General features: G+C 36.2%; 1 protein-coding gene across 16 annotated transcripts in view; it reads right to left on the bottom strand.

The window, feature by feature from the left end:
- RBFOX1 (RNA binding fox-1 homolog 1) overlaps positions 1–25,476 on the bottom strand; it is a gene marked incomplete at both ends in the record, with an annotated part of 262,864 nt that overhangs the window by 86,402 nt on the left and 150,986 nt on the right. For 15 of the 16 annotated variants that reach the window (XM_080354222.1, XM_080354218.1, XM_080354210.1 and 12 more), the window contains 3 exons: positions 601–693; positions 5,863–5,916; positions 9,015–9,158. In XM_080354222.1, coding sequence (XP_080210348.1) covers positions 601–693; positions 5,863–5,916; positions 9,015–9,158 — 291 coding nt within the window. The remainder of the gene's footprint in view (positions 1–600; positions 694–5,862; positions 5,917–9,014; positions 9,159–25,476) is intronic. The other variant, XM_080354223.1, reaches the window with a different exon arrangement.

Here is a 25,476-nt window from a genome sequence, read left to right on the forward strand (position 1 = left end):
TCTCTAGTCTGCCTTTGTTTGGTTTTCTTGTACATCTTTTGGATGCTTCTTTCCCAATCTGAATTTTTTGAAAACCACTGTGGATCCCGCATCAACCCTGCAGCAAAAAAAAAGAAAAAAGAAATAAAATAAAATAAAAGGAAACAAACCAAAACAACAACAACCAAAACCAAACCAAACAAAAAAAAAAACAACCCAACCTTTTGTTTGTTTTTGTTTCGTCTGTCACACTGTTTTTTTGTTGTTCTCATTTTTATTTTTCTTTTCTTTGTTGGCTGGTTTTTGGAATCTATTGCACCCATTGATTTACAAAACATCCAAAATAATAACGTCAAAATACTAAAGCTTCCATTTTTTTTCAGTTCTGTCATCCACCTTTCAGCAATAATGATAACAATAATAATAATTACAAAAGAAATAATAATAAAAAACCCAAGTAAGGCCAGATTCTCTCTCTTTATATATAAATATATATATATAAACAATGGGAAGGGGAAAGGGGAGCACACAGAAGACACCAATGATGCATCTGAAACAACAAATGAGAGTGAAGCAGACATTTATAAAAAAGATGAAAAGGAAAATATTTTGAACATGCACCTCGATTTTACGGCCCTCTACCACGGTGCCGTGTAATTTCTCCCTCGCCCTGTCCGCATCAGCACTATTTTCGAAAGTTACGAAACCAAATCCCTGCATGCAGGAGGGAGAAGGGGGGAAAACAACATGCACATTATTATTTCAGTCAATGACCACTTGTTTGTTTATGTTCTCTCTCTTTAATTTAATATTTTCTTGTCCTGGCTTCATTTCTGTAACATGCAAATTAGAAAAATTATAATTGTATTGAGATGTGCAATAAATAAGCGACAAATGTGAACAATTTTTTTCTGTCATCAGTTAGATAATATCCCCTGAGAAATTCAAAGAATGATACCAAAAATACCTTTCTACATGTCACTACAGAGGAAAATAAATCTAACAATTAGAAAATGAAATTAAAATAAATCACAGTGTCTTCACATAGAAAAAAATGACCTAATGAGAAAAGAAAATGAATCACATTTTAATGACATGCAGATATCTCAACGAAATAAAAAAATATGTGCACAAAATTCAACACTGAATGTCAATATACTCTAAAACATTGCCTACTTAATCATGCTGTTGTGATTTTAAGAAACATTGTTCCCATGCAACACTAGGGTAACTTAAACTTTTGTCAAACTATATAGCCTTTACTTATTTTTTTATAAAAGCAAAAAGAAAAGAAAACCACCAACAAAACAAAAGTACTTTTAGAACAAAGTATAAACTTTCTTGTATTAACAGATCAAATAAAAATCACATGATGTGAATAGAAAAAGAAACTCAAAGGAATAAAAATGCAAACGTTTTGGAATAAGTTTAACTGGTTCATTTGCTGTTTATGTATATTACTTTGCACATACAGAACATGCAACTGGTAAAACTCCAGCATCCCGTGTTAGTGGGACAGGAGACATATTAAATTCTGCCTATGACAAATGCTTTGATATATAATACTAGGCTAAACAAACATTTCCAATCCTATTAAAATTATTTTTATTGTGCTAAAATAATCACTGTTTACAATGATCTTTTTTAAAAACTCAAGACATTGAAAATATTTTAGAAACATACACCAACCCTTTGAAGTAATTCTTAATATTGGTACTACAATGCCTTCCATCCTTGCCCAAAGTTAACTGAACAAATAAACTTCTAGATCCTTGGTGTTTCATAATAAAAAAAAAATGAAGGGAAGGTATCTATACATTTACTTAGATGTTTTATACAAAGAGGAGACTAAATATAAAACTTAAGGCAAAACTGACACCAAGCATTGACAAAAACGATGGATATGAACTACAAGATTGACAAAAAGAGTTCAGAAACTATCAGCATCATTATATTATTTGGATTATTTTACCTACTCAAATAATATATTTATTTGTGCACTTATTTACGTGTTTATAATATAGAAAGTGGCATTTTTATACAGTAGTAGTTTATGTTCCATTCTCTTCCAAGCAGTTTAAACACACTGTCTGTGTTCCTTTTCTCTTATTCTCTTTTAAAGCCGCACTGAAGCCTGAGCTCAGAAACGCTCTCAGCAGTTCCATGTCCAGCTGCAGCCATTCTCAGAACACCTAATTCCACACATTTTTTCCGCTCTACCTTCCCCTTGCTTGTCACAAGACCCCGAGGATGCAAATCTTTCTCCCCAATGCACCAAGAGTGTTTAGAGAAAGCAAATCCCCTTCCTCAGTCCACATCCCTATGTTTTAAAGGCCTGGATAGGCTTTTCTTATACCTAAACCCACCCTCAACTTGAAACTTTTAATTCAACTGCTTCCTCCCATCTTGTAAAAGCTGCATGGAAAATAAAGCTCATCATTTAAGATGCCATTAAGAAAATTCTGCAGCTGAAACCACTGCTGGAACCACCGATCCAATGAGCCCGACTCCAAGCAACAGCATCAATTCCTCAACTCTAATTATTCTCCCTTCTCCTCCTTGCTAAACAACTGTCCCTTTGCAGAACTGCAAACACTTGGTGGCAGCTGGTTAGTCAAAATTTTGAATCAGTCTCCTTAGCTCACAGCACTACCAGTTAATTTTTTTCAAACAACTGAAGGGAAAGATAAAAACCTAATTATATTAAAAAATTAGAAGAAGATATAAAGTGGAGCCAGAGGCCAAGATAAGACAGGAACTTCAAAGATCCTGAAAAGAATACTCATTGTAATTTTTTAATTTCTTATGTTCTTATTCTTATTATTCTTATTCTCATAATTAACAGTATTTAAATTAAGCTCTTATTATTTATGCAAATCTTTAATTTTACCTAGCTGACACAGAAACTTAATCACAGAACATAGATTCATTCATCACACATTCAAATATCTACACAAACACATTGACATTAATTTTATATGCAGCTGATTCAATAGCTACTTTAGCTTACTATTTATTTTATCAACTGGTAACGTAAATTTCTGCATTTCTGCAGTCTGTCAAATGATTTAATAGTACCCAAGGTAGCATGTGAGAAGGTTCTGTTTTAATTTGGGAGGTGCTTTGGAGCCCTAATTACTTGAAAAAAATTATGTTAGTATAATATATACTAGATATTTATAATATTACTACATATACAGAAAAACAGATTTATGAAATCGTATAGATGTAGTATATAGCTATATGGAGCATTAATTTACGACTATAAAAAAATGGCACTTGGTGATGTTCCTGTATCTTTGCAGACTGAGATAAAAGCCACTGGCAGCTCTATCAAGTGCACTGAAATATGCCCAGTTAGAGAAGCCATATTTCAAAAAGTCCTTCCAAGATGAGTGGTACAAGCAGAGAAAGGTACATTTCCAGCACTTATTAATGTTACTTTAATCAACAGCTTCAAGAATTCGCAAAGGTAAGCCTCATTTATTTAACACAGGTTATAAGAAAGATCTACACCAAAACTACACTTCAATTCTTGTAAAAAGAAGAGTTCCAGAAGTCTTCAGTGTTGCCATACACTTCTAGCAAAATTAGCTTAATTATTATTATGCCCCCAAAGAAATAGAATTTTGTACTATGAAATTTGTGTTATTCTGGGGTTTCTTTTACAGACTCCCTGCTGAAAAATTATTTTATCATTTCTGGTGGTACTGCAGTATGACATTTTTTGAGTCTGCAATTCCACTTCTCTTAACTATTATGGTAGGAAAATGAGCTTACTTCTGTTGTTTTTGCAATGATATTTTAAAATGTTAATTATTGGAATAAAAACAAATACACAAAAGCAGAAGCAAACAAAAATTCCTAACAGTTCTTTTATGACAAACTGTAGCTAGGAACAAATTTCAATTTTGATCATGCAAACTTTTCTACCTGCACTCAGTTTGAGACCTCTTAGTAGTCCTTTCCATTTCAGCGGGATTTTATGAAAACATAGATAAGCACTGCCAGGAATGGGACTTCACTCTGGTGCATCTTAAATCCTACAGAATGGACATGAAATTAACAGAAAAAAATCCTCTTCTTCCTAATCTGTTTGTTAACTTTTTATTTAATTGAGAGAATCTAAGGGTATTTCTGCAAATTAAAATACCATGTAGCTGTAGCTGAAGTAACTCTAAACAAGCTGAGAGCAGCAGATAAGCAATGAGATGCATCACAGAACAGCAGCTCACTCAGAGCCAGCTTGGATGCACCAGCACAGCACCGACAGTGTAGAAGAATTTAGCAGGAACGAGTCCTAGAACCTCTAGCACAAAGCCTGTAACTACAGGTGAGACATCACAACCCTACCTAGGAAAATATCTTCCTTGTGAAAATGTTTCTAGGAGCTTGTTTTCAATACAAGGCACTGAGATGTTTTCACCACTGCAAGATCACTATTAACAAAACACAATTCAGAAATACCTCCTCACCCTATCCCTGAAATATTTTACAAAAGCCTTATACATATGCAGTTCAATGCAGGTGCAGTGGTTAGAAGTCCTGCGTGTGTAAGGTTTAATGGTTAAAGAAATGTGTAAACCAGCACCACCGTCATGGTGTACTCATTTCCTCTCCATCTTCAGCAGAACCAGTCAAAGGCGGCAAGCGCGGGGCGTCTTTTGAGATTTATAATACTAATCAGCAGGTTCCAGACAATCAACATCTTTTGCAAACACTATTGAACAGCCATAATTTAATGATAATAAATTTCAGCCAGAGTAAGAGATTCTAAGCCACCAAATTCTAGACATTTTGGTTGTTTACTGAAAATGTGGTAAATGTTCCAATTGGGTTTGGGCTAGCAGGCAAGAGTACTAATTAATGAATGTCAGAATAATTCTAGAATATAAATCAGGACGTTTCAGCTACTTTATTTTTAAAAAGTTTAAAATATAAATGTAAACACATTGAGGGAAAAATTAACAATTATAACATATCAAATTTGAGAGAGCTTTATCTGGTTATTAAAACAACATACAGACTACAGCATGTCTATTACAGGAATAAGAATTCCATCACTAACAATAAGCCGTATACAAGAGTTACAGGTAGACTGAAACATCGGTAGATAAACAATCTAGTGCCTCTGATATGGGAGGAAAAGGAAAAAGATATCGTGCATATGACATACACATAAACCCTTATAATGCAGCTGATTTCATAGGAGAAGCACCCTGGGCTACAACTGGTAGCAATGTTAATGCAGTCATAGCCATTCTATCTTGCTTTATTTCTTAAAAACTGAATAAATTGAAGTAGGCATTTAAGGCAAAGTAATTTTGAGAAAAAAAATAGTAAATGTTTGCAATACAATAAGAACTCTTTTAATAAAATAGATATTAAAATAGATTGTTTTCAAAGGGTTGGTGTACTGAAGCTTTAACTAAAGAGGAAAACGTCTGCACTGAGATAATCTGGAACAATCACATATTTTCTCAGCTAATTACTAAAGAGGATGGTTATTAGGTATTGTTATCATCTTTCACTTCAATAGGGGAAAAAATACCTGTACTAATACAAACCTGCCTACAAATATCTCTAAGTATGGACTCATAAAATAAACAAGATACTTATCACTGAAGAACAAGGACAACAGAAATCAACGTTCCCATAAAACAAATGACAGTTTGGAGTAGCTAAAATTACCCCCCTTAAAAGATATTAAATGAGTCCAGCGATTTTCATCCTGCTTAGGAAACTGAATGACAGCTCAGAAGATGTTTTCACTAACACAGAATTTCAAACATGACTTTTTTACAGCAGTGCAGTTGTTTCCTTTTACTCATATAAATATTTTAAACAAATTTAAAAATTCCATGGATGAATTAAACTGCTTACCTTTGAGCCCCGCTCATTAAAAATAATTTCAACATCTAAGATTTTACCAAATTGCTGCAAAGAAATAGAAAAGTTGCATGAAAATAAGATAACTTCAATGCTTCTATCATATACAGCACGTTTCTAGAAAATGGTGCATGACATAAAAAGTTAGAGAATATACAAATCAAAGATAGTCAAGCACCAAAAAAGTGACACTGAAGAGAAGTCAGATCAATGTTGCAACTAAATCATATGTATCATTACACTTGTCACCATCATTCCACATTTGCATTTATGGACTTTAAGTTCAGTGAAACCACCTGACAAAGAGGAAATCATCATTAAACTGTAATCAGTCCTTTCACATAGAACGTTACTTCCATCCAGTCCAGCTGCCATCACCCTTTTTCATATGTAGGATGCTACCCATTTGCTTGGAGCATAATAAACATCACTAACAAGACAAGATTAACAGCTGCATGGACATTGTCACCCTCTGGTCATCCTTAGCTCCAAAGAACCCCAGTTTCAGAAGACTTTTTGCAGCTGCTTTTCAAGACAGATAAAGGCGTTTGGTTACTTCTGGTTTACAGTAACAAGATTAAACCAATTGGGAGTTTTGTCACTGGTTTCAAGGAGTGAGGATTTCTCTCTGTCCTTGCTGAAAAGGGATAACCATTAGTCCCTAGGCAATTCTTGTCTTACTAGAGTATAATTTCATAGAATCATAGAATCACTTAAGTTTGAAAAGACCTTTGAGTCCAATGGAGAACCTAACACTGCCAAGTCCACCACTAAACCATGTCCCTAAGTGCCATATCTACACAACTTTTAAACCCCTCCGGGGACGGAGACTCCACCACTTCCCTGGGCAGCCTGTTCCAATGCCTGACAACATTTTGGTGAATAATTTTTTCCTAATATTCAATCTACACCTCCCCTGGTACAACTTGAGGCTGTTTCCTCTCATCCCATCACTTGTTACTTGGGAAAAGATACTGACACCCACCTCACTACAATCTCCTTTCAGGTAGTTGTAGACAATTTGGAAAACTACAATGGGTACTTATTTGTTAGTGATTTTTCCCTGCTCAGAATTGCACTTTTATTACAATATTAGTAGTAACCATTATCACTATTGACCTTACAATAGCACTCAAAATCATCTAGGCACTGTTCACACACAAAACTGGACCACAGTTGCTATCCCAAAGAAAAAGGCTGTACTGAACTTGTCTCAGTAAGAGAATAAACATTTGAGTCAGGCAGTATTTTGTTAGAACACCTTCTGATATGACACATTTTGCAGTGTCTCATTGTAACATGTCTGTGGGCCAGTTCTGTTATTTCATATGTCATTAACATGCTCTGTGGGTCAGTGCTAACACTGATAAGTGACACAATCTACAAAACAAAAAGGCAGAAATTAGAGGCAGGCAAATGAAGAGTAATTTAACAATAGTCTAAGGAACTGCAGAAATGAGACTATACTTTAGTATTTTAAGATATAATAAACAATTACAGGCCAGAAAGGACAGTATTCCTTCTCTAGCTTATTAAAGTATTTCAGCTCGGTGAAGAAAACCAACCATCATTTGTTGTCCCTTGGCTTGTCTTATGTTTTTCAATTCACAATCTAATTAATGTTTCAACTGCAACTTAGGCCTATCAGCATACATTGACTTAATGTTTAAACAATCCTCTGCTGTAGTTACGTCCATGTAAAAAGATCCCCTGCTGTGTGTATAACATGGTCATGATACAGCGTTAGCATATTTCATCACAGGTATTTCATACTTGCAGAAACTTCATTTTTCTATCAATTCAGTAGCTAAAAGTTTACTGTAATCAAGTCATTCTAAAGCTGGAAAACTCTCATTCTTCAGTGTTAGTCTTCTGAGACCTAAGACTTAGAAATATTGAAAAGAAATGTAGGTTTATTCACTTATAAATTACTAAAATCCCTCACAAAAATAAAATCCTTTCACTTAATATACTTCCAAATAAAATCAGTCTATTTTAAGTGGTTTGTTTAATTTAAATACATTTGCATACTATTCTCCCGAGGGTTAATTATTATGCCTTCTGCTATTTTGCTGTTGTGCTGTAAGGTGCATTTAGGGGAGGTTACTTGTAGCGAATCAGATACAGCAAAACAGTCAGTCTCATTTCCCTATATTATATCAGAATTCTTTTTCCAGTGGCTGTTTTCTTCACTTCATACAAACAAGTACTGAAAACCACAATGTCTTGTCCCACATACAAAGACATTAGAAGAACTTAAAAACTGGAACTGAACATCAAAGAGGGAGAGAAGTAGAGTGGTGCTGCACTGCACAACAAACTGTACTGCAGAAGAGAATTAAGTTTCAGTGAGTCAGAAATAAAAAAGCAAGAGGAACATAAATACTAAAGAGTACTTGGAAAACTTGGAAAAGGAGAAGCCGGGTTCTAGTAGCTGATCATGTGATATTTCTAGATTTTATTTAGTGACATTTCAAATAAAAATAAGAGTTCTTGAAGCAGGGAGAAGAAATCGGGTCTAACCTCTCGTGGTGATAAGCCTAGAACTGATTGCATGTATGAGACATGCGAAACAGCCAACACACATGAAGGTGGCTAATGGCTTGGGCAAAAGCAGCAATTGAGACTCTTACAGAATATTACCAGCAAAAATTTCAGAAGCTTACAGGTCGACAGTAGCTGTGGGGACGGGTGAAGATTTCTGCTCCTGGACTTCCTACTTAAATTCAGCCCCTGTCTTACTTCTATAGATTTGGGTTCCTTGCTCATGAGGTCAAGCACTTACTCTCTTACATCATTCTCTCCAAAATCAAAAAGTGCAGTTCTATGAATCCACGTGTGTACAGTAGGAATATAAACACATTCAATACTTTCAGCCAATGTAACTTTTTTTTAAAATGTAATACAAATCAACACAATACAAAGAATACAGTCATTTGTATCACATACAGTAGAACAAGTAGAATTTCTTTTCCCAGATGTGACTGGCAAATGAGTTGTTTGGTTATGAATAAATGAAAAGAGAGTATTTATTGAAAATGTTAAACAGCCTAAATCAGAGATACTGCTCTCACAGTTGCCTATAATATAAAATACCTATTGCAATGCAAATATAAATAAAGTATAAATAAATTATGAGTACTTACACCAAACATTTGTCTAAGATCTGGATCCCGGAATCTGAAAGGTATATTTGAGACGTGAAGCCGTTTTGGCTGTGATTTGTTTTCTGTGTTTTCAGAAGATTGTGTCTGTTGCTGGCCATCCGTCTGTGCTGCATCATCTGTCTGCTAAAAGGGTGAAGCAAAACAAAGTAAAGTATGTTTTAAATATTTCAGCCATCTTTAATAGAAAGGTAGGGCCTTAAAATTCTTAAAAAAAAAAAAAAAAAAAAAAAAGAGCCAAAACAGGAGTTAAATCTGCTCAGATAAAGGTACTGAAGAATACCAGAAGTTGAAATAGATGAAAATCAAATCCATTTCTGTATCTGTCTCAACAGTACACATTTTTAGTGATATTCTTAATATTTATTTTGGATAAATTGGAGAATAGGAAGAAGATAATTATTTGTTAATTTGCTTAGCTATTTATAGAATGAATAAATATGTCTCCCTATAAGACAGCTCAAACCCCTTTAACCTCATCAGTGTTTGCCAACGGAAGAAACAGAATCTCCATGTCCAAAGAACGGGTGACTTGCAGAAGCTCTGCGCTTTCAAATACGATTAGTACTTTCATTCAGAGGCCACTGGGATTTCTACATAGCAGATAGGTAACACATCACATCCTAGTTGCCATTTCATAAGCAGTGCTAATGGGCACTGGAGGGTCATTTTGTCTAGATAAATGGCCACCATTACAGAAAAGGCCTTGAGCTGTGAAAGGGAACATAAGTATAATCAGTGGTGAAGGTTGCCTGACATAAAAGTGAGACTCAGAATCCAAGTTTACAGATCATCTTTCTCACAAACGTAAGACCATATCACGGTACTTCTTACAGGGGTACTGTTCCCTAGTTTTACAATGCTATTTCGTAATTGAAAGGCATTGTTGTGTATTGCAATTTAACAAACAAATGAAACTATAAACACTTAGACAGATTAGGAAAAAACATAATACCCTTCATCCAAAAAGTAAAACGAACCAATGCTGTATATCAGTACATTATAGAAATTTCTTGGTTGTGTTCTTTAATGATATTCAGTGCCTAACTAATCACTGCATGTTCAGCACATATTTACTAGAAAAAGATTTTGCATAGGTATGTAAAAACAGCATAGTTATTTCCTTTGCACTGGTAGAGGGGGTTTGGAAAGAGGCAAGGAAATAGCTTAATGAAACTACAAGGAACATCTTATAACTGTTACTCTATTTTCTGTCCTTCGTCTTCCTTCTGAGCTTATTGATATTCCAAGTATACACCTTTCTCTCATGTTCTAATGTTAGAATTCAGCTTGTCTTTCTGACTTTTTCATTTAAAAAAGAAAAAAAAAAAAAAAAATCCCATTTCCTGCTAATATCAATGGTTTTTAAGAGACAACAGTTTTAATAAAAGTAAAAAATGGTTAAATAAAATAAACCTTACCACTCAGTTTTAGTACCAATAAGCCTGTTAAGAAGGAAGCAAAAGAGCTCAAACAGAATACATAATTTTCATCAACAATATACACACATAAATGAAATTCTAGCAAGTTAAATGCAGCATCATGTCCCCCATTAAATGCAAGAGTTCTCAAATTCAAAGTCCAACCATCTACAATTTCCTGTATTGCCTGTACTTCAGTGCTAAGAACACTTCAGAAATACAGGTCCTTATCATTTCTGCAGAAGCATTGGTTCATCAGCAACACCTACATTTCATGGGATATGATGACACTTGTTCACACATAGAAAATTTTGTGTGCGCTAAAGAAGGGCTTTTAAGTGATCCAAACAAGGAACTGGGAACAGCTCAAGTGTAAACTTAAAATTGAGTCAGTGCCACCACATCTCTTCAACTACTACTCCCTGAACTCACTGGCAGGGTCCCACAAAATAAACAGTTCATCTTCACAAATTTCTAGTGATTTAAATGGTACATAGCTGTTAAGAGAAAAAAGCATGTTCCATGCTAATCTCTTGCTATCTAAAACCAATTCAAAAATTCAAAACTTAGATTTTAGGCAACTATTCCATCCATAAACACTACAGAAATTACTTCCTACCTTCAGTCCTTAAAAGGGGAGAAATATGAAGGAAATTTGGTATATGAGAGCAGATGTGGGGTGAGGGACTGGGAACTCCTGAAATACAATGCTCTGGAAGACTTTAAGGTCAATTAGATTAATCTGAAGATAATTATAGAATTCTGAAAGTGTTGTTCATCTTCAGGAACAAAGGGTGCCCCAGGTAGAAATTATATAACCAACGTACTGTATAAATGCAAATTGGAAAAAGTAATTTCTGTTCGTTGTATTAATATAAATTATGAGAAACAAGGAGTAGGAGGGCTGAACTACGCGCTATTAGCATACCAAAACATTAGGAGCAACTACTGTACCAAGAAGCTGAACGGATATATTGCTAATAAAAAGTCAGTGAGGTTTCTGAAGATGATGCATAAAGGAAAGAGGTACAAATTATAAGTGGGTAAATCCAGGTACGGTTATTTTCTGGGTATTTCTTTTTGATTTTATCCCTTTTGTCCACAGAAGCCTGAAACTCACAGTTTCAGAAAAGAATGTCTCAGATTTTGGGCAGTGAGGACTGAAAACCAGAAAGTTCAGAAAGTCACTATCATCAAAGATTCACGCCTGTAAATGTCCTTAAATAAGGCTGTAACAGAACTAACAGAGCTAAACAATTTAAAATGTATTAGCAGGCTTGACAGTATGTGTCTTTACAAAGCATATTATAATATCATCCAGAAATCTATGGATGTGTCTAGAAGATCTGAAGAAGGATAACCACAAATTTAAATTGAAATGTGAAGCTTATAAAAAAATTTCCAAGTCACACCAATGAGGTAAAATAAACATAGGACAGAGCTCAGACTGGATTTTGCAAAAATCCCAGAAAGGAAAGTTTCAAAGCCCTGTGGACTCAAAGAGCTAGAATGCAATTTACCTTATACATAAATAATACAGATCAAAAGAATATTTTCATTGGTAGAGGATCTAAAGACCAGTGTTTCATATTTCTTTAAAAATCAGTTGAAGTTAGTATGACATTAGCTTCAGTACATCGCTAAAGTCTGGTACACAATCAGTACAAGTCCTCATCTGTGATGTGTTGGGTCTCTTATGATTAAGCAGAAATTACATAAAAGGGAGTCTACTCTGTGTGTTTTTTCATGACCTAATTTTTTGAGTAAAAGCTGTATCGGAGTTACCTTCACCTATCAAAAAGTCATGAATTTTACTTTCGGAAGAGACCACAATTCATAAACCAACTATTGAACATATTTTACCATTGGAACTATCTGCTATCTGATGGTCCTTGCTTTGTCTTGTGTGCGTATTGGTTACACAACTGGTCATCCATTATAATCTTATTTATGGAACTGCTCTCTAACCAGTGATTTTCCATGTCACATTTGTGCAGTTTGTTATTGCTGTGTAAACACCATGGAATTTACATTTCTGAATAGCATCTTATTTTTCCAGATGATATCTACAATATATCAAGATTATTTTGAATTCTAATCCTGTCCTGCAATGTACTTGCAATCCTTCCCATCTTGGTATTGTTGCAAATTTAATAAGTATACACTCCATTCCATCATTCAGATCATTAACGAAAATACTGAAAAACACTGAGTCGCCACAAAACCCTGCAGAACTCCTTCTAATAAATGTTCTCATTTTGATAGTGAGCTACTTCTCATTTTAATAGTGAGCTACTTAAATACAGTTTCTATTTTTCCACCCAGACTACTGTAGTTGCATGTTGACCGTATTTCCCAGCTTGTTTAAAAGCATCTCTTGTGTGAAATTGTAAAAGCCTTATGAAAAGCAAAATATAATACTTCTTTTGTTTTGTCTACAAGGCCACTCTAGAAGTGAAAGACTGCATCTTTTTGACAAATCTGTGCTGATAACTATTCTTCTTGTACTTTCAGTTGTTAAAAATGCAGCACCTATTTACTTGCTCCAGTATTTTCCCAGGACTGAAACTCTGATGACAGCACATCCCTTCAGCCTATATAACCAACATTTCTCTCTCCCTTCTCTTTAAAAAAGAGCATTATGTCTACTCCATTTCTCCAGTACCTCTACTCATTATCTACCAGGTAACAGAGACAGATGCTTATGGCTCAAAAATATCAGTCTAATCTTCAAATAACTTGGAACCTAGAAACAGTTAACCAAAAAAATATCCACCACACCTAACTTACACGAATACTCTTTAATTGGTTTCTTCCCTCTTTGAGACTGGCAAATTTTTCTGACAGTTGGGAAATTATTGTAATAATCACCCAGCTGAGGTTGACTTTTACAGTGAGGAATCATACAAAGAAGAAATGTTCTCTTACCGTTTTTCTCAAGATTGCATTTCACACTCACTCTTGAAGTTTCTCTCCAGCCTGGCATTAACTATCAGTTTGTGCATCCTGGCTTGGATTCCCTCTAGAAGAACCTCCCTCCTGGTTGCCTTTTGCATATTCAGTCCCAGAACTTGTCACCAACCCATTCCAACAGCAATCTCCACTGACAGGCTGGCTCCAGGAAGCATCAAATCACTTGAAATCCCTATTATTCATGAGTTTAGTACTGTGCCCCCAGTTGCCCTCTAAAGATTTCATCCACTAAATCTTACCAGCTGGATATCTATGATACTTTTCAGAACAAAGAAGTCCTTTTATCCTCTAACAGTTATCCAGAGGCCTTTCAGGGTTTTTCTCCTTTTACAATTGTGACCTTGGATAAGGCACCTCCTTAAATTGCAATGAAGCAATTAATTTCTTGCCTGCTCCTCCTAATCAAGATTCATAACTTCATTTTCAACATCATATAGTTTTTGCAGGTATGAATTTTCAACACAATTTTTTAATTTTATTTTTTTTATGGCACCTTACGCCCTTCTATTGTGACATAACTGGTCACAACGGCATCATGTGAGTACAATGTGTTGGGTCACAATATACACAATAGGTTTGGAGACAGTTGGTACAGTGTTTATTGTGATCAGGAAATACACCAAAACAGATTGCTGCCATTTGTAAAGCCTGAGGTACGGAGATTCTACGAGACTGCAAAGTTCCTAAACATTTCTAGAACTCTGGATCATGCTTCATAGCTGTTAAAGCTATTTAAAAAACAAACAAACAAACAAATAAAAAACACCCCACCATACAGTGCATGACAGTCCAAATAACTTTAAAAGTTGATTTTCTAAACAGATAAGCTAAAAAGTGAAGATACGAATGCACCAGTAGCCAAAACCAGCAATACAGACCGTTAGTGCTACAAGGAATCAATGGCAACTGCAGGTTCTCAGAACCCTCGAAAATTACTACAGATTCGCTTTTTCCCTGTGCATGTCAGTCAGCACTCTATCAGGTTAGTTTGTAGCTCTGAGGTTTAAGATGTCATTTGTCATTCTCACCAAAAGGTCACTTCCACTGATTTCCTACATGACTTCTTTTCTGGATCCACTGAGAACATAATTCTAGTTTAAAAAAAACCCTAATAAACAGTTATGTATTTTAGCAAAAATATTGATGAGTATTGCCTGGAGGGAAACACAGGATGAAAACTTAGGCATCCTATTGACTATAAAATTACAGACACTGCCACAAAATCTTATTTCTGTAAAAACCACTTGCTATGGATATTTATTAATACACAATTGCAAGTTCCAGCACCACTTTATGTCATAAATGTTAAAATAAGTTGCTGAAACTTGAATCCTTTAACAACTGTTGATTGCATTTGCAGGCACTTCATACAGAATTGAGATGCTCACTTTTCCATGATAATTTTTAACGCAATCGATATATATGAGCTAAACAAGTTTAATCTTGGTGAAATCTAATTTAGGTATGGACAACATTCAGAGAAAATCATATGAGGCATGCCTACATCTCTACCCAGAGATACATCTTCATATGTCAATTTTAATTTGTCATTTCAGAGAATAAATATTCCTTTCTATCTTAAGACCCTGTGTCATCCTATTATTATACTCTCATAATTCTTTATAGTTCAATTGTATCTTGATTGTTGCCCAATCTTACTTAATACATACATATCCCCATTTTAACAAAAAATATGTTTTATCATCTCATAAATATTGTACAGAACCTAACACCGAAAAATGAGGATATATATATAACTCCTCCGAGAAACAAATACTGCAAAAACAACTTCTTGAGCTAGGCAATTTAAATGAAATAGATATGCTCATCATATTGCCTAACTATATAATCACATTAATATTTATCACTGAAATTCTCAAATCGGTTACCAGAAGTGTGCAGAGGTGTAAATGATAATTTTAAAAGATTTTAAGAAAACTAGCACTAAAATCAGATGCCCTTAGATATGATGTTTTATTACAGTATCTGAAGTAATTCTCTGCCAGTTTGAAATATACTCAGGAAAAAATGACACAGAATAGCCTTCACTAGTTTGCATTCAGAAAACACTGCTACTGAAGCTAATACAAGTTACATCTGATAGAAAACTTTTCTTTGAGTCTCAGTTGTCTTCAATATTTATTCCTATTTTACAGGAATTTGGTTTTGCTCTCCTCTCTCTTTCAGTAAACCACTGCCGAGGGCTGGCACAGCCCTTGCCACTCCTGGCCAAATCACACAGACTGCTTTGTGGTTCCCATTCCACAACATACTTTGCAATCATAAAATATTAACAAACCCTAATATATGGTAGTCTTAAAATTTATAACGAAAGTTATAAATACAGAGTACAGAAATAGAAGACCAAATTCTCACATACACAGAAATAAACTGAAATGAACTCCCTTTACTCCAGTGAGCTACTGAAGGCTTAGGTGTTTTAGTAAGTTAAAATTGAAAGCATTTTTACAGGTAAGCAAACCCAAATCAAAGAGGGTGTTTCAGACAATGGTTTTATATTTTGTCTAAGATACTTTCATTATAAATACATGGTATCTTTTTAACAAAATCCATCATCAGCACCACTAAAAAAAAAAAAATAAATATCTAACATATTGTAAAGAAATTTATCTTCACCAAAATACTATTTTTTTCTCTCCTTAATTCACTTCTAGAAACAGAGATATTCTGTTCTTTAAAGGACTTCACTCAAGTTCTTAAGAGACTTCACACTGAAGTCAAGTTCTTAAATCAGTTAAAACCCCAATATATTTAGTGTGACCAGCCTAATTTTTCCACAACTGCCACTATGACCAGTTCTTGTGTTTTCATTGAGAAGAGGTTAAACGCGATGCAAAATGAGGAGTGCCAGTTACTCTGCAATTTTTTAGAAGTTTAGTGCTTCAAAAGGTTCCTTCTGACAATTAGCAACAGGGATGCATTTAGTCTTTTATGAGCTGCTGCTCCTTTGGGGCAAGTGAACCACAAAGAGTTTAAGATGATTCCACCTCACACCCAAAGAACACCTGATCCAGCAGGATCAACCTGCACTACACACTTCTGCTATCAGAAGAAACTACCATAAATTACCAGAAAGCAGAAATTTAAGTGAAAATAACTATTTTCTAAAACACAACAGCAAATTTCATTTTTTTTTGTTTCACTTCCCAGCTTTTTCCAGTAATTTAAAAAATTTATAAAAGTGAAGAAAAGGGCTAAACAAGATGTTCGTTTGGATAAAATATTAAAACTTCCCATTTGAAAAAATATTCTCTCCCCTACCTTTTTTAAAGACCTTACTAATCCAAATTTGCAATATTTTTCACCCAGAAACACATTCTTTAGAGGGTGGGGAAAAAAGGTACGCTTTAAAACCCTTGTTCAGCTCTAACACAAACACACTTGTGGCAAAGACACCACATGCAATAAAACAGAATGTTCAGTGAACCTGAATTCAGAAAGGGCCTTGAGTACATCGTTTGGGCAGAAAAAACCAATTCATTCTTCTTCCCAGCAAATACACATTTTCTGTATCCCTTTCTATCTATTACTGAAGATAGTTGGTCCTATAATGTTTCTTACACTGGAACTGTGTTATACTTTCTCTCCATTCTTTTTCATTGACTAATATCTTTCATTTTCCACAAAACTATGGTGGTGTAGACAAAATCTTTCACCCTGAAACCTTGTTTTAAATGTAATGAAATGCTGTCACAGAATAACTGTTTGCACACCACTATAAAATGAACGCTGTCCTCAATCTCAGCTTTTAAAGAGTAAATGGAACATAAACAGTAGGAATGCCTAAATTTGAACTAAAGCTACCATCTCTTCCTGGACAAACTGAAAATATGCTGTATTAGAATAACCTGAAAAAGCTTTACCACATTGTGATCATTCTGCAATACCTGTTAACAAATACAAACTGGTTGCAAATTTCTTAAACCCACACCAAGTCTAGAGGAAGAAAAGCCTAATTCTAGTAGGAATAACCCATAAAATATTTACAGGAAGAAAGACAAGAAAATAAATATTTTTTAAAACATACTCAATGGCAAGCTTAGTACTACATTGTGTTTCTCGTGTATACACACGCACAGAAGGATAAATCTTCTTAGATTTTTAAATTAAAAAAAAAATCAAACACAATGCTCATTAAATTAAAAAAAAATCCTCAAAACAGCACCTGTTTTTTCCTGCTGCACCAATCAAGTTATTTCTCATAGAGAAAGAGCTTGTGAATGTCTTCTAGGCATTATTTGATTAAGTTGACAATATTATGTGAGCAATGGTTGAGTACCCACTGTGCTGTACTTTTGACCAAATTGATTTGTGTAATGAACACTTGCTCTGTCTCTTCTCTAGCCTGAATAGGGCTCTTGATTTAACCAGTGGTGCTGGAAGCCAAGTGAATTTACAGCCCCCACAGTCATTCTCTCTCAATCTGGAGAGAATAGCAGCAGCAGTACATGAGCAAGCATAATTCAATACATTGTGCTATAAGCGCAGAAAATAATATCACAGAGCTCTGCAATATACCTGTTTGATTTGATTTGTAAACCTGATAAAAAAGCAATCGAGAAAAGTTCAGCAGAAAAAATATATATGCGTCCTGAACAAAAATGTAACCATACTGAATGTGTACAAAGGCCTGAAAAAATCATGCATAGTAAATCAACTTCATACTTTCCTTAGATAACACTGCACATTTTCCATTTTAAAATTATCTAGATTCTGAAAAGTTACCCTTCCATTAAAAAGTGAGCAAAGAGCATAATTTAAAACTGAGTTTCTTACTTTCTGAAAATACTGTTTCCAAAATATACTACAAGCAGTGTAATGACAAATGTGATGGGATCGTATCTTTCCTTTTTTCTTAAGTAGATTGACTGATTAATTAATCATACTGGTTTTGATAAATTTATATTCCAAAAAGTCCCAGCCCTGCAATGTGCTTCCCAGCAGCATAACGCAGAGAAAAAGGTGTTATCTATGCAGACACATCTGTTTGTACTTAAATGTTTACACAAAGGTGTACACAAGAAAAAAAATCTATCACTGTGCCTTTTTCCAACTGTGACAAACACTGCCAGAAGTATCAGTGACTCTTCCTGTCAACTGCACCTCTGTTATCCTTTTCTCAAGAACAAAGATAAATAGTAAAGTCTCATGGTTTTCAGGATATTACAAGGTGAGATTATTTTTTCACATTAGTTCTAAAGAAATTTATTTTAAGTAGTTCATACTGCAAATTATGCAGATAATACCACATCAATTTATCCCCATAAGAATCCATTTCTGAAGACAATGTGCTTTGTGCTCAGCTAGTGCAAAGTGCACATAGATATGGGACTTGCCGTTAGGCACAAAGAAATGTAATAGTATAATCATGGCTGCATTCAATAGTGTTGCTAAATTTCCAGTGTAATTGTGAATATTTTGTACTCTAGGAATCCTTGGTTTCAGGGATTCTGAGACTTCGACCCTGAAAGGGAAACCCTGACACTCTTCTTTTCAGTGGTAAAATTCCCTTTTAGTTCAGCTGGGTCAGAACTTCACCCTGGTATTATATCCACTTGACAAAATAATTTCACCATTCCCATTAATTTCCCTCAATCTCCCAGTTTACAAAAAGCGTAATGTTCTTGTTTTCATTTCCTTTACAAAAACATTTTACTATCCAAAGCACCAACTGCAAACAAAGCAAAGCAATTATTTTGTCACCATTCCCTGTGGCAGTTCTGAAAAGAAACACACAGAGCAGCCAAGCCCCATTCCGCGAGTCCGTCTTGTCCCGCGTCTGAAGCACTGAGCTACCATACTGGCTACTGTCCCATCTATCAGTGCGCAGGAGCAGTTGTCCCTTCCTTTGCTAGCTAAAGTACATTAGATCTTCAGTTGTGCCTATGCTTCTCACTAATACATCTTTCTAATTCAAGACAAAATGTGAGCTGCATACACTTAGCTTGCAAGCTGTATGGTGTTTTGGTGACACGAGTGATGAAGCTGGACAGAACAGCAAGGCAGATTGCCTTGTACAGGCAGAACAGATTTATTCATTACACTGTGCTTCACGAGAAAACAATTGCTTCATGTAGAATGGCATTTAGAAACAAAGGCAAGAAAAAGTGCCTGATCTTCTGTATGAGCTCGTCGAAAATTCTAAGAACCCAATGAAAGAATTTGCTTTACTTAAATAAGCTTTGTACTAGACAAGGAAGTTTGCATTTTCTCCCAGACACGTGAGCACAACAGCCCGTGCACAACTCCAGTTCCACATGTCTCGTACAACATCCAGTATGAGTGCACGTGGTCACAGTGGTGATGGAGTTTGACAACAAAGCTTTATTGAGGCAGTAAGATACCAACAATACGCTCATATGACAACTCACCCCATCACCAATGCCAAACACTGGCTCACAAGCGATGCCCTGGCTCCAGTGGGATGTCAAGGACACTTGATGTCCAGGTCATCCAGCAGCAACAGTCGAATGTGCAAATGCCTTATGAATGCAGGCGAGAGCCACGCCAGCCCCTGACTGCACCAGCAGCACGGTGGTTTGAGGGAATCGCACCTCACACGAACGCTGTGGGCAGCAGCCACTGCTGCCGCCCGGCAGATGCGGGTGTCAGGAGGCCGATGCTGCTCAAGGGGCAGAGCATCCATGCTCTTCTTCATATAAGACAACACAACCACCTCTTCTTCGGAATATTTTATATTAGAGGTCCTTGATCATGCAAATGAACAGAGCTTACTATCAGGAAGACAATGTAAAGTGGCTGACGCTGAGTGGGACACTTGTTCTACTGCAATGCACAAGTGTACTCCGGTAGAATCCCTCAATCCAGTTTACAGGTAAATGAAATAGAACATGAATAATTTTTTGCTTTGCTTCAGCAGTTTCTATGGTTCCTGCTATTGAACACACTTTGGGGCTTCAGCATACTGAGTGTTGTTCCAGGTTGAGGGCTTTAAAGTAGCACTGATTATTCCTTCCATTTCTAGATGGATGCATTCTGGATGCCGATACCACAGGCTACAGGAAACTATGGCTATTATTGTCATAGCTTATGCATAGAAAGCTAGAAGCCTAAATAAGAGATCATTAATTTTGAGGACAGATAGGAGCAATAAGATAGGTTTCTTAAGCTTCTGGTACTGCAGGGCAACCAAAGAGTTATTAATTACTTGGCTACATTAATTATTTCCCCAATCTATCTTCCTTAACAATATGGAATATAGCCTTTACATAATGCTTTACGTTGCCATCGCTGGCTCATCATTTTTCTTCTAAAATAGCAGGATATCAAGAAATAGCATATCAATTTTGTTTGGAGTGGAATCACCCGAAATCATAAATGTTTTGGATTCTGAACAGGTTGTCTCAAAACTTAGGCAAAATTGCTGGTATAAAGAGCAGATAAAATTTTTAAAAGAATACTCATGGTAGGTTTTAATTAGCGTTTAGAATAACTAAGCAGTTGCCAAGTTCAGTTAAGGACATCCAATTGAGAGCAGCATATCAATAACTTGAAATGGGAGAAGGAATTATAGTAGGTTCCCTTAATGCATTATTTATTGTTTGTATTGATTCAATAACTATTTCTGACTGCCTACTGATCCCATCCATGAATATCACAACAACAATTAACAAAACCATTCTCTACTCAGCTGCATCCTGGCTCCATTAGCCAAGGAGGAAATGCATACACACCCTATGCACATTTTTGTAAGTTCATTCTACACTTACAAAGTGTAGAATGTAGAAATTAAAAATTATTCCATGTGTTCATCCTTAAAAATTTAAGCAGACACACTAGGAAACATTCTACTGGTCAAAGGACAAAAGCATTAATTTAATCCAAATGAAGTATCTTTAGCAGTGATACACCGACACAGAGAATTATTCAATTAATGTTGTTATTCTTCTTCATCTATTAGTCAGAAGACTATTATTTCTGATGTAATTCCTGCTGCTCTTTCAAAGGACTTCAATAGCAGGAATAAAGTGTTTAAAAATAACTTTGTTTCAATACATGAAAGCATCATGTATTTTAATCCAGACAGGCAACAAATGAAAATGTATCAAAGAAATTCCATGAAAATAAATACAGAAATCTTGATTTGAATTGATATAAGGTTTTTTATCATTTGAATGGAATCTCTAGCTTCACATTGCACAAGCTCGTTTGATAAATCCATCGAAGTATTACAAGAACAAAAAGCTATCAGTATCCTCAGCACTAAAAAATTACTTGGTCATGTCAGTTTTTTCCACAAATTACTCAGCACACTTACGACCTAAATTCATCTCAGTTATTTCTCTCCAGGATGGAGCTTGTTTCCTCTTGCGTGCCTAAAAGGAAACATAACGCTAAGGGTTTCACAATCAGGGTTTCAGGTTTCACAATCACCTGAAGCCCCAATGACACAGCCAACTCAAAGTCCTGCCTTTCCTGCCATGTTGGGACTCAGGCTCCTTCCAGCCCACCTTGTGTTTACTCCAGCACTTGTGTAGATGAGTGTTGGGGTTCAGACCCATTGATCCAACTGGAAACTTACACTTCCTAAAATGAGTTTGTGAGCTGATCCAATTCACAACTGAAGGAGGGGACATCAATATGCAGATGATGCTGGGTAAGAGAAAGCTGGGGGACAGGCCTTCTCCTTTCCATGGCAGCACAGCCTCAGGTCACCTTAAACCAGTTTGGAAACCACCACTTACCCCAACCACAGAGAAGAACCTCGGGGTTTACAGAGTTGTACAGATAAGTTACATAAAACAGGAGCTGAAATGCTTCCTCTGGAAGTGAATTGATATTATATGTTCTAAATACCCAAAAGTACAGGTCTGCCACCTAAAAATGTGTACGAGTAAGTAATCAAGTTTAAGATGGGTAAAATAGTTGAAGAAATAACCAAATTTTCCGTAAAGCTTACAGGTAAATATGCCTAATTGTTATGATAGTTCAAAACCACCTTCTTCTAAGTTACACTTTGAAGAGCAATCACAGAGCAGCAACAAACCAGGACACAACGCACTTGACACCAAGACTTTCTGACTGCTGCAAAGCTTGTGGCAATACCTTGGTTAGTGGAAATCCACTCATTTTCCCCAAATAGGTTCTCCTATCCAACTCATTTTACCTTAATATGTGAAGAGATTATTCACAAAAACAGCATAACTCAATACACCGGAAGGTGACTGTATATTTACCTGTGGCCATTCATTCATTCATTCACAAGCAGCACTTTTATAAAATACAATTAGATTATTTTCTTAAATGTTCAAATTAGCTACAAAGTTCTTGCAAGTATTATCCCTCAGAAGTCAACATTATATAAGGCTGCAAATCTGCAATAAAACTTATTAAATTTTTGTTCTGGTAACAGGCTCTATCTGGAAAAAAAAAATCCTAAATTCTGTGACTACCTTGTACAATACTGTGACATTTAACAATTTTTGTCCAAATGAAAAATCATTAATGAAATACTATGCTACAGAGCTTCAAAGGGCAATGCTTTCTCTAAGAGACAGGGAAGAAGTGTCTTTAGATGGAGCATTTGCAGGTTTAGCTATGAAGAGTTGTTTAGAAAGCGATGTTTACCCTCAGCTGGAATCAATGTACTCTAGTTTCTGGAACTCCCCCCCTGAACCAGACGTATGTCATGCATGTAAAGTTCCTTTTTGTAAGAGCTGTGTTGACACAACCAACTGCTGAGTGAACTTGTGAGAGCAGAGTTTCATGCTGAGAGAGAATGGTTGATTGCTACAGTGGAAGCTCATGAAAAGAAAGAAAATGTGACAGCATGATAAAAGGTTCTTCATTGTTTGACCCCTCACCATTCCTGAATTCCTGCTGTGACTTAACATGTGCTCACTTGCATGTCTTAGCCCAGGGAGTCAATTCCTGAATCCTCTGAAACACAGAAGAATTTGAGGGATCTCCATGTCAAAAAGATATTTTCTAAATAACATGGCATTTTTTATACCAAGGTATACACCAACTTAACAAAGAGCAGTTCAGCTTCTACGCAGAATAATAATTTTTTAAACTTAGTTCACTGCCATTCCATGAAAAAAATAGCCAGATTTATTTTTCTTATTGGTTATGTTGGGTACTCTCATATCTTAGCATGTTGCAACCAAATGCAAGCAGCATTTCAGAAGAGATATGTTCTGAATGGAAAAGCAGGTCTGTGCTTGCTGTTCTCTCATGCTGTCTTTTCCATGGAACACCAGATGCACTAGCACGGTCAATGGGACATGCCTGAAGTTCTCAGAAGTCCACGTCATCGAACATTGTCCTTTACATAAACCAGAATCAGACTCTCTCATCCTTCTCTTCAAGCTCATCCAACACCTTTTCTTCATTAATGTGGAAGATGATTTAAAATATTAGAAAATATCCTTTCTTCCTTCCCTTCTCTTAAAAAAACAAAAACACAACACACCACCACCCCCCCCCCCAAAAAAAAAAAAAACAACAAACCCAATGACAACAAAAAAAGAAAACAAACAGAAAAACATCTAAAGAGTTGTTAACCATCTAAAGATGGTTAAATGAATTTGTAAAGAGTTTAACCACCAATTCAAATGTAGCTGGCACTGCTAATCTTACGGTGAATTCCACTTGATCATATGAATGCTGCTTGTTACAGAGCTTCACCAATGCAGCTTTTACTCCAGAAGGGGGCAACAACTTTGATCACTGATACTCAAGTTTAAGGAAACATTTACTGAAGAAGTGGAAAGGGAACTTGGATCTCCTTGAAATCAGGTTTTCCTTTCATGGGAACGAGAAGTTCTCATGAAAGAGGGAAAATAAAATTTTCTCAAATAGCAACTCCTGAATCAGGAGAGTTGGCACTGAGACTAAAGCTGTTTCCTATCTTTCCCTTTTTTTCACGACAAGCTTGCCAAAAAAAACCTCTGCCCTTGTTCGTGCTCAGGCACAGCAAGTAGAAATTCCTCAGTCAAGATACACCTATTTTCACCTAACATCTGTACAGAGAAGCCATTAGCCATAACAGTTTCAAACAGTTTTGCTACCTATAGTTCACTTCAGGAATCAGTGCAGGATGTTACAGCCATTCTCCCCTCAGCCGTTATCATGGAGTTTCATCTTTTCTTGTATTCTCACAAATGGAACACAGACCAGTAATGTTGTCTGCAGATGAAACAAAACTGAGTGGGGTGGTGGATGCACCAGAGGGCTGTGCTGCCATGCAGGGAGACCTCAACAGGCTGTTGAAATGGGCCAAGAGGAACCTCATGAAGTTCAGCAAAGGGAAATGCAAAGTCCTGCACCTGGGGAGGAACAACCCCATGCACAGGGTAGTAACTGGCTGAGAATCAGCTCTGCCAAAAAAGACACAGGAGAACTGGAAGACAAACAGAATATGAGTCAGCAATGTGTGAGGGACTGAGTATCTGACAAGCAAGGAGATGACGAGAGAGCTGGGACTGTTCAGCCTGGAAAAGAGAAGACTTGGGGAGAGGTCTTATCAGTGTGCATAAATACCTGATGGGAGGGAGTGAAGATGAAGGAGCTAGACTGCTGCCAGTGGTGCTCAGTGACAGGACAAAAGGCAATAAGCAAAAGCTGATGTACAGGGCATTCAGTTTAGATGCTGGGAAAACAATTTCCCATGAGAGTGATCTAACCCTAGAACAGACAGAGAGCTTTTGGAGCTCCATCCTTGGAGGTATTCAAGCCCTGACTTGTCACAGTCCTGAGCAACCTACTCAAGATGAGGTCCAGTGATGATAATCAGGCATGGGGCAGCCCGAGGACAGCACAGGACACCAGGCAGCAGTTCAGAGCCCAGGTCTGCAGGTGCTATGGCTGGGCTGGACTCCAATGGAGCTCCTGGGCCATGGGTGGGGGATGCTGGAAAGTTCAGGGGAGGCTGAGCAGGGCCAGAAAGTCCTAGCACAGCCCCCATGACCCTGACAGGGGTCAATTCACAAGGGCTGATGCCAGAATACCATAAGAAAACAACATGCAAAGGAAAACACTCTAAAAAGGGACTGGGAGAAACAGTC

Source organism: Nesoenas mayeri, assembly GCF_963082525.1.
Source record: "Nesoenas mayeri genome assembly, chromosome: 15".
Classification (NCBI taxonomy): Eukaryota; Metazoa; Chordata; class Aves; order Columbiformes; family Columbidae; genus Nesoenas; species Nesoenas mayeri.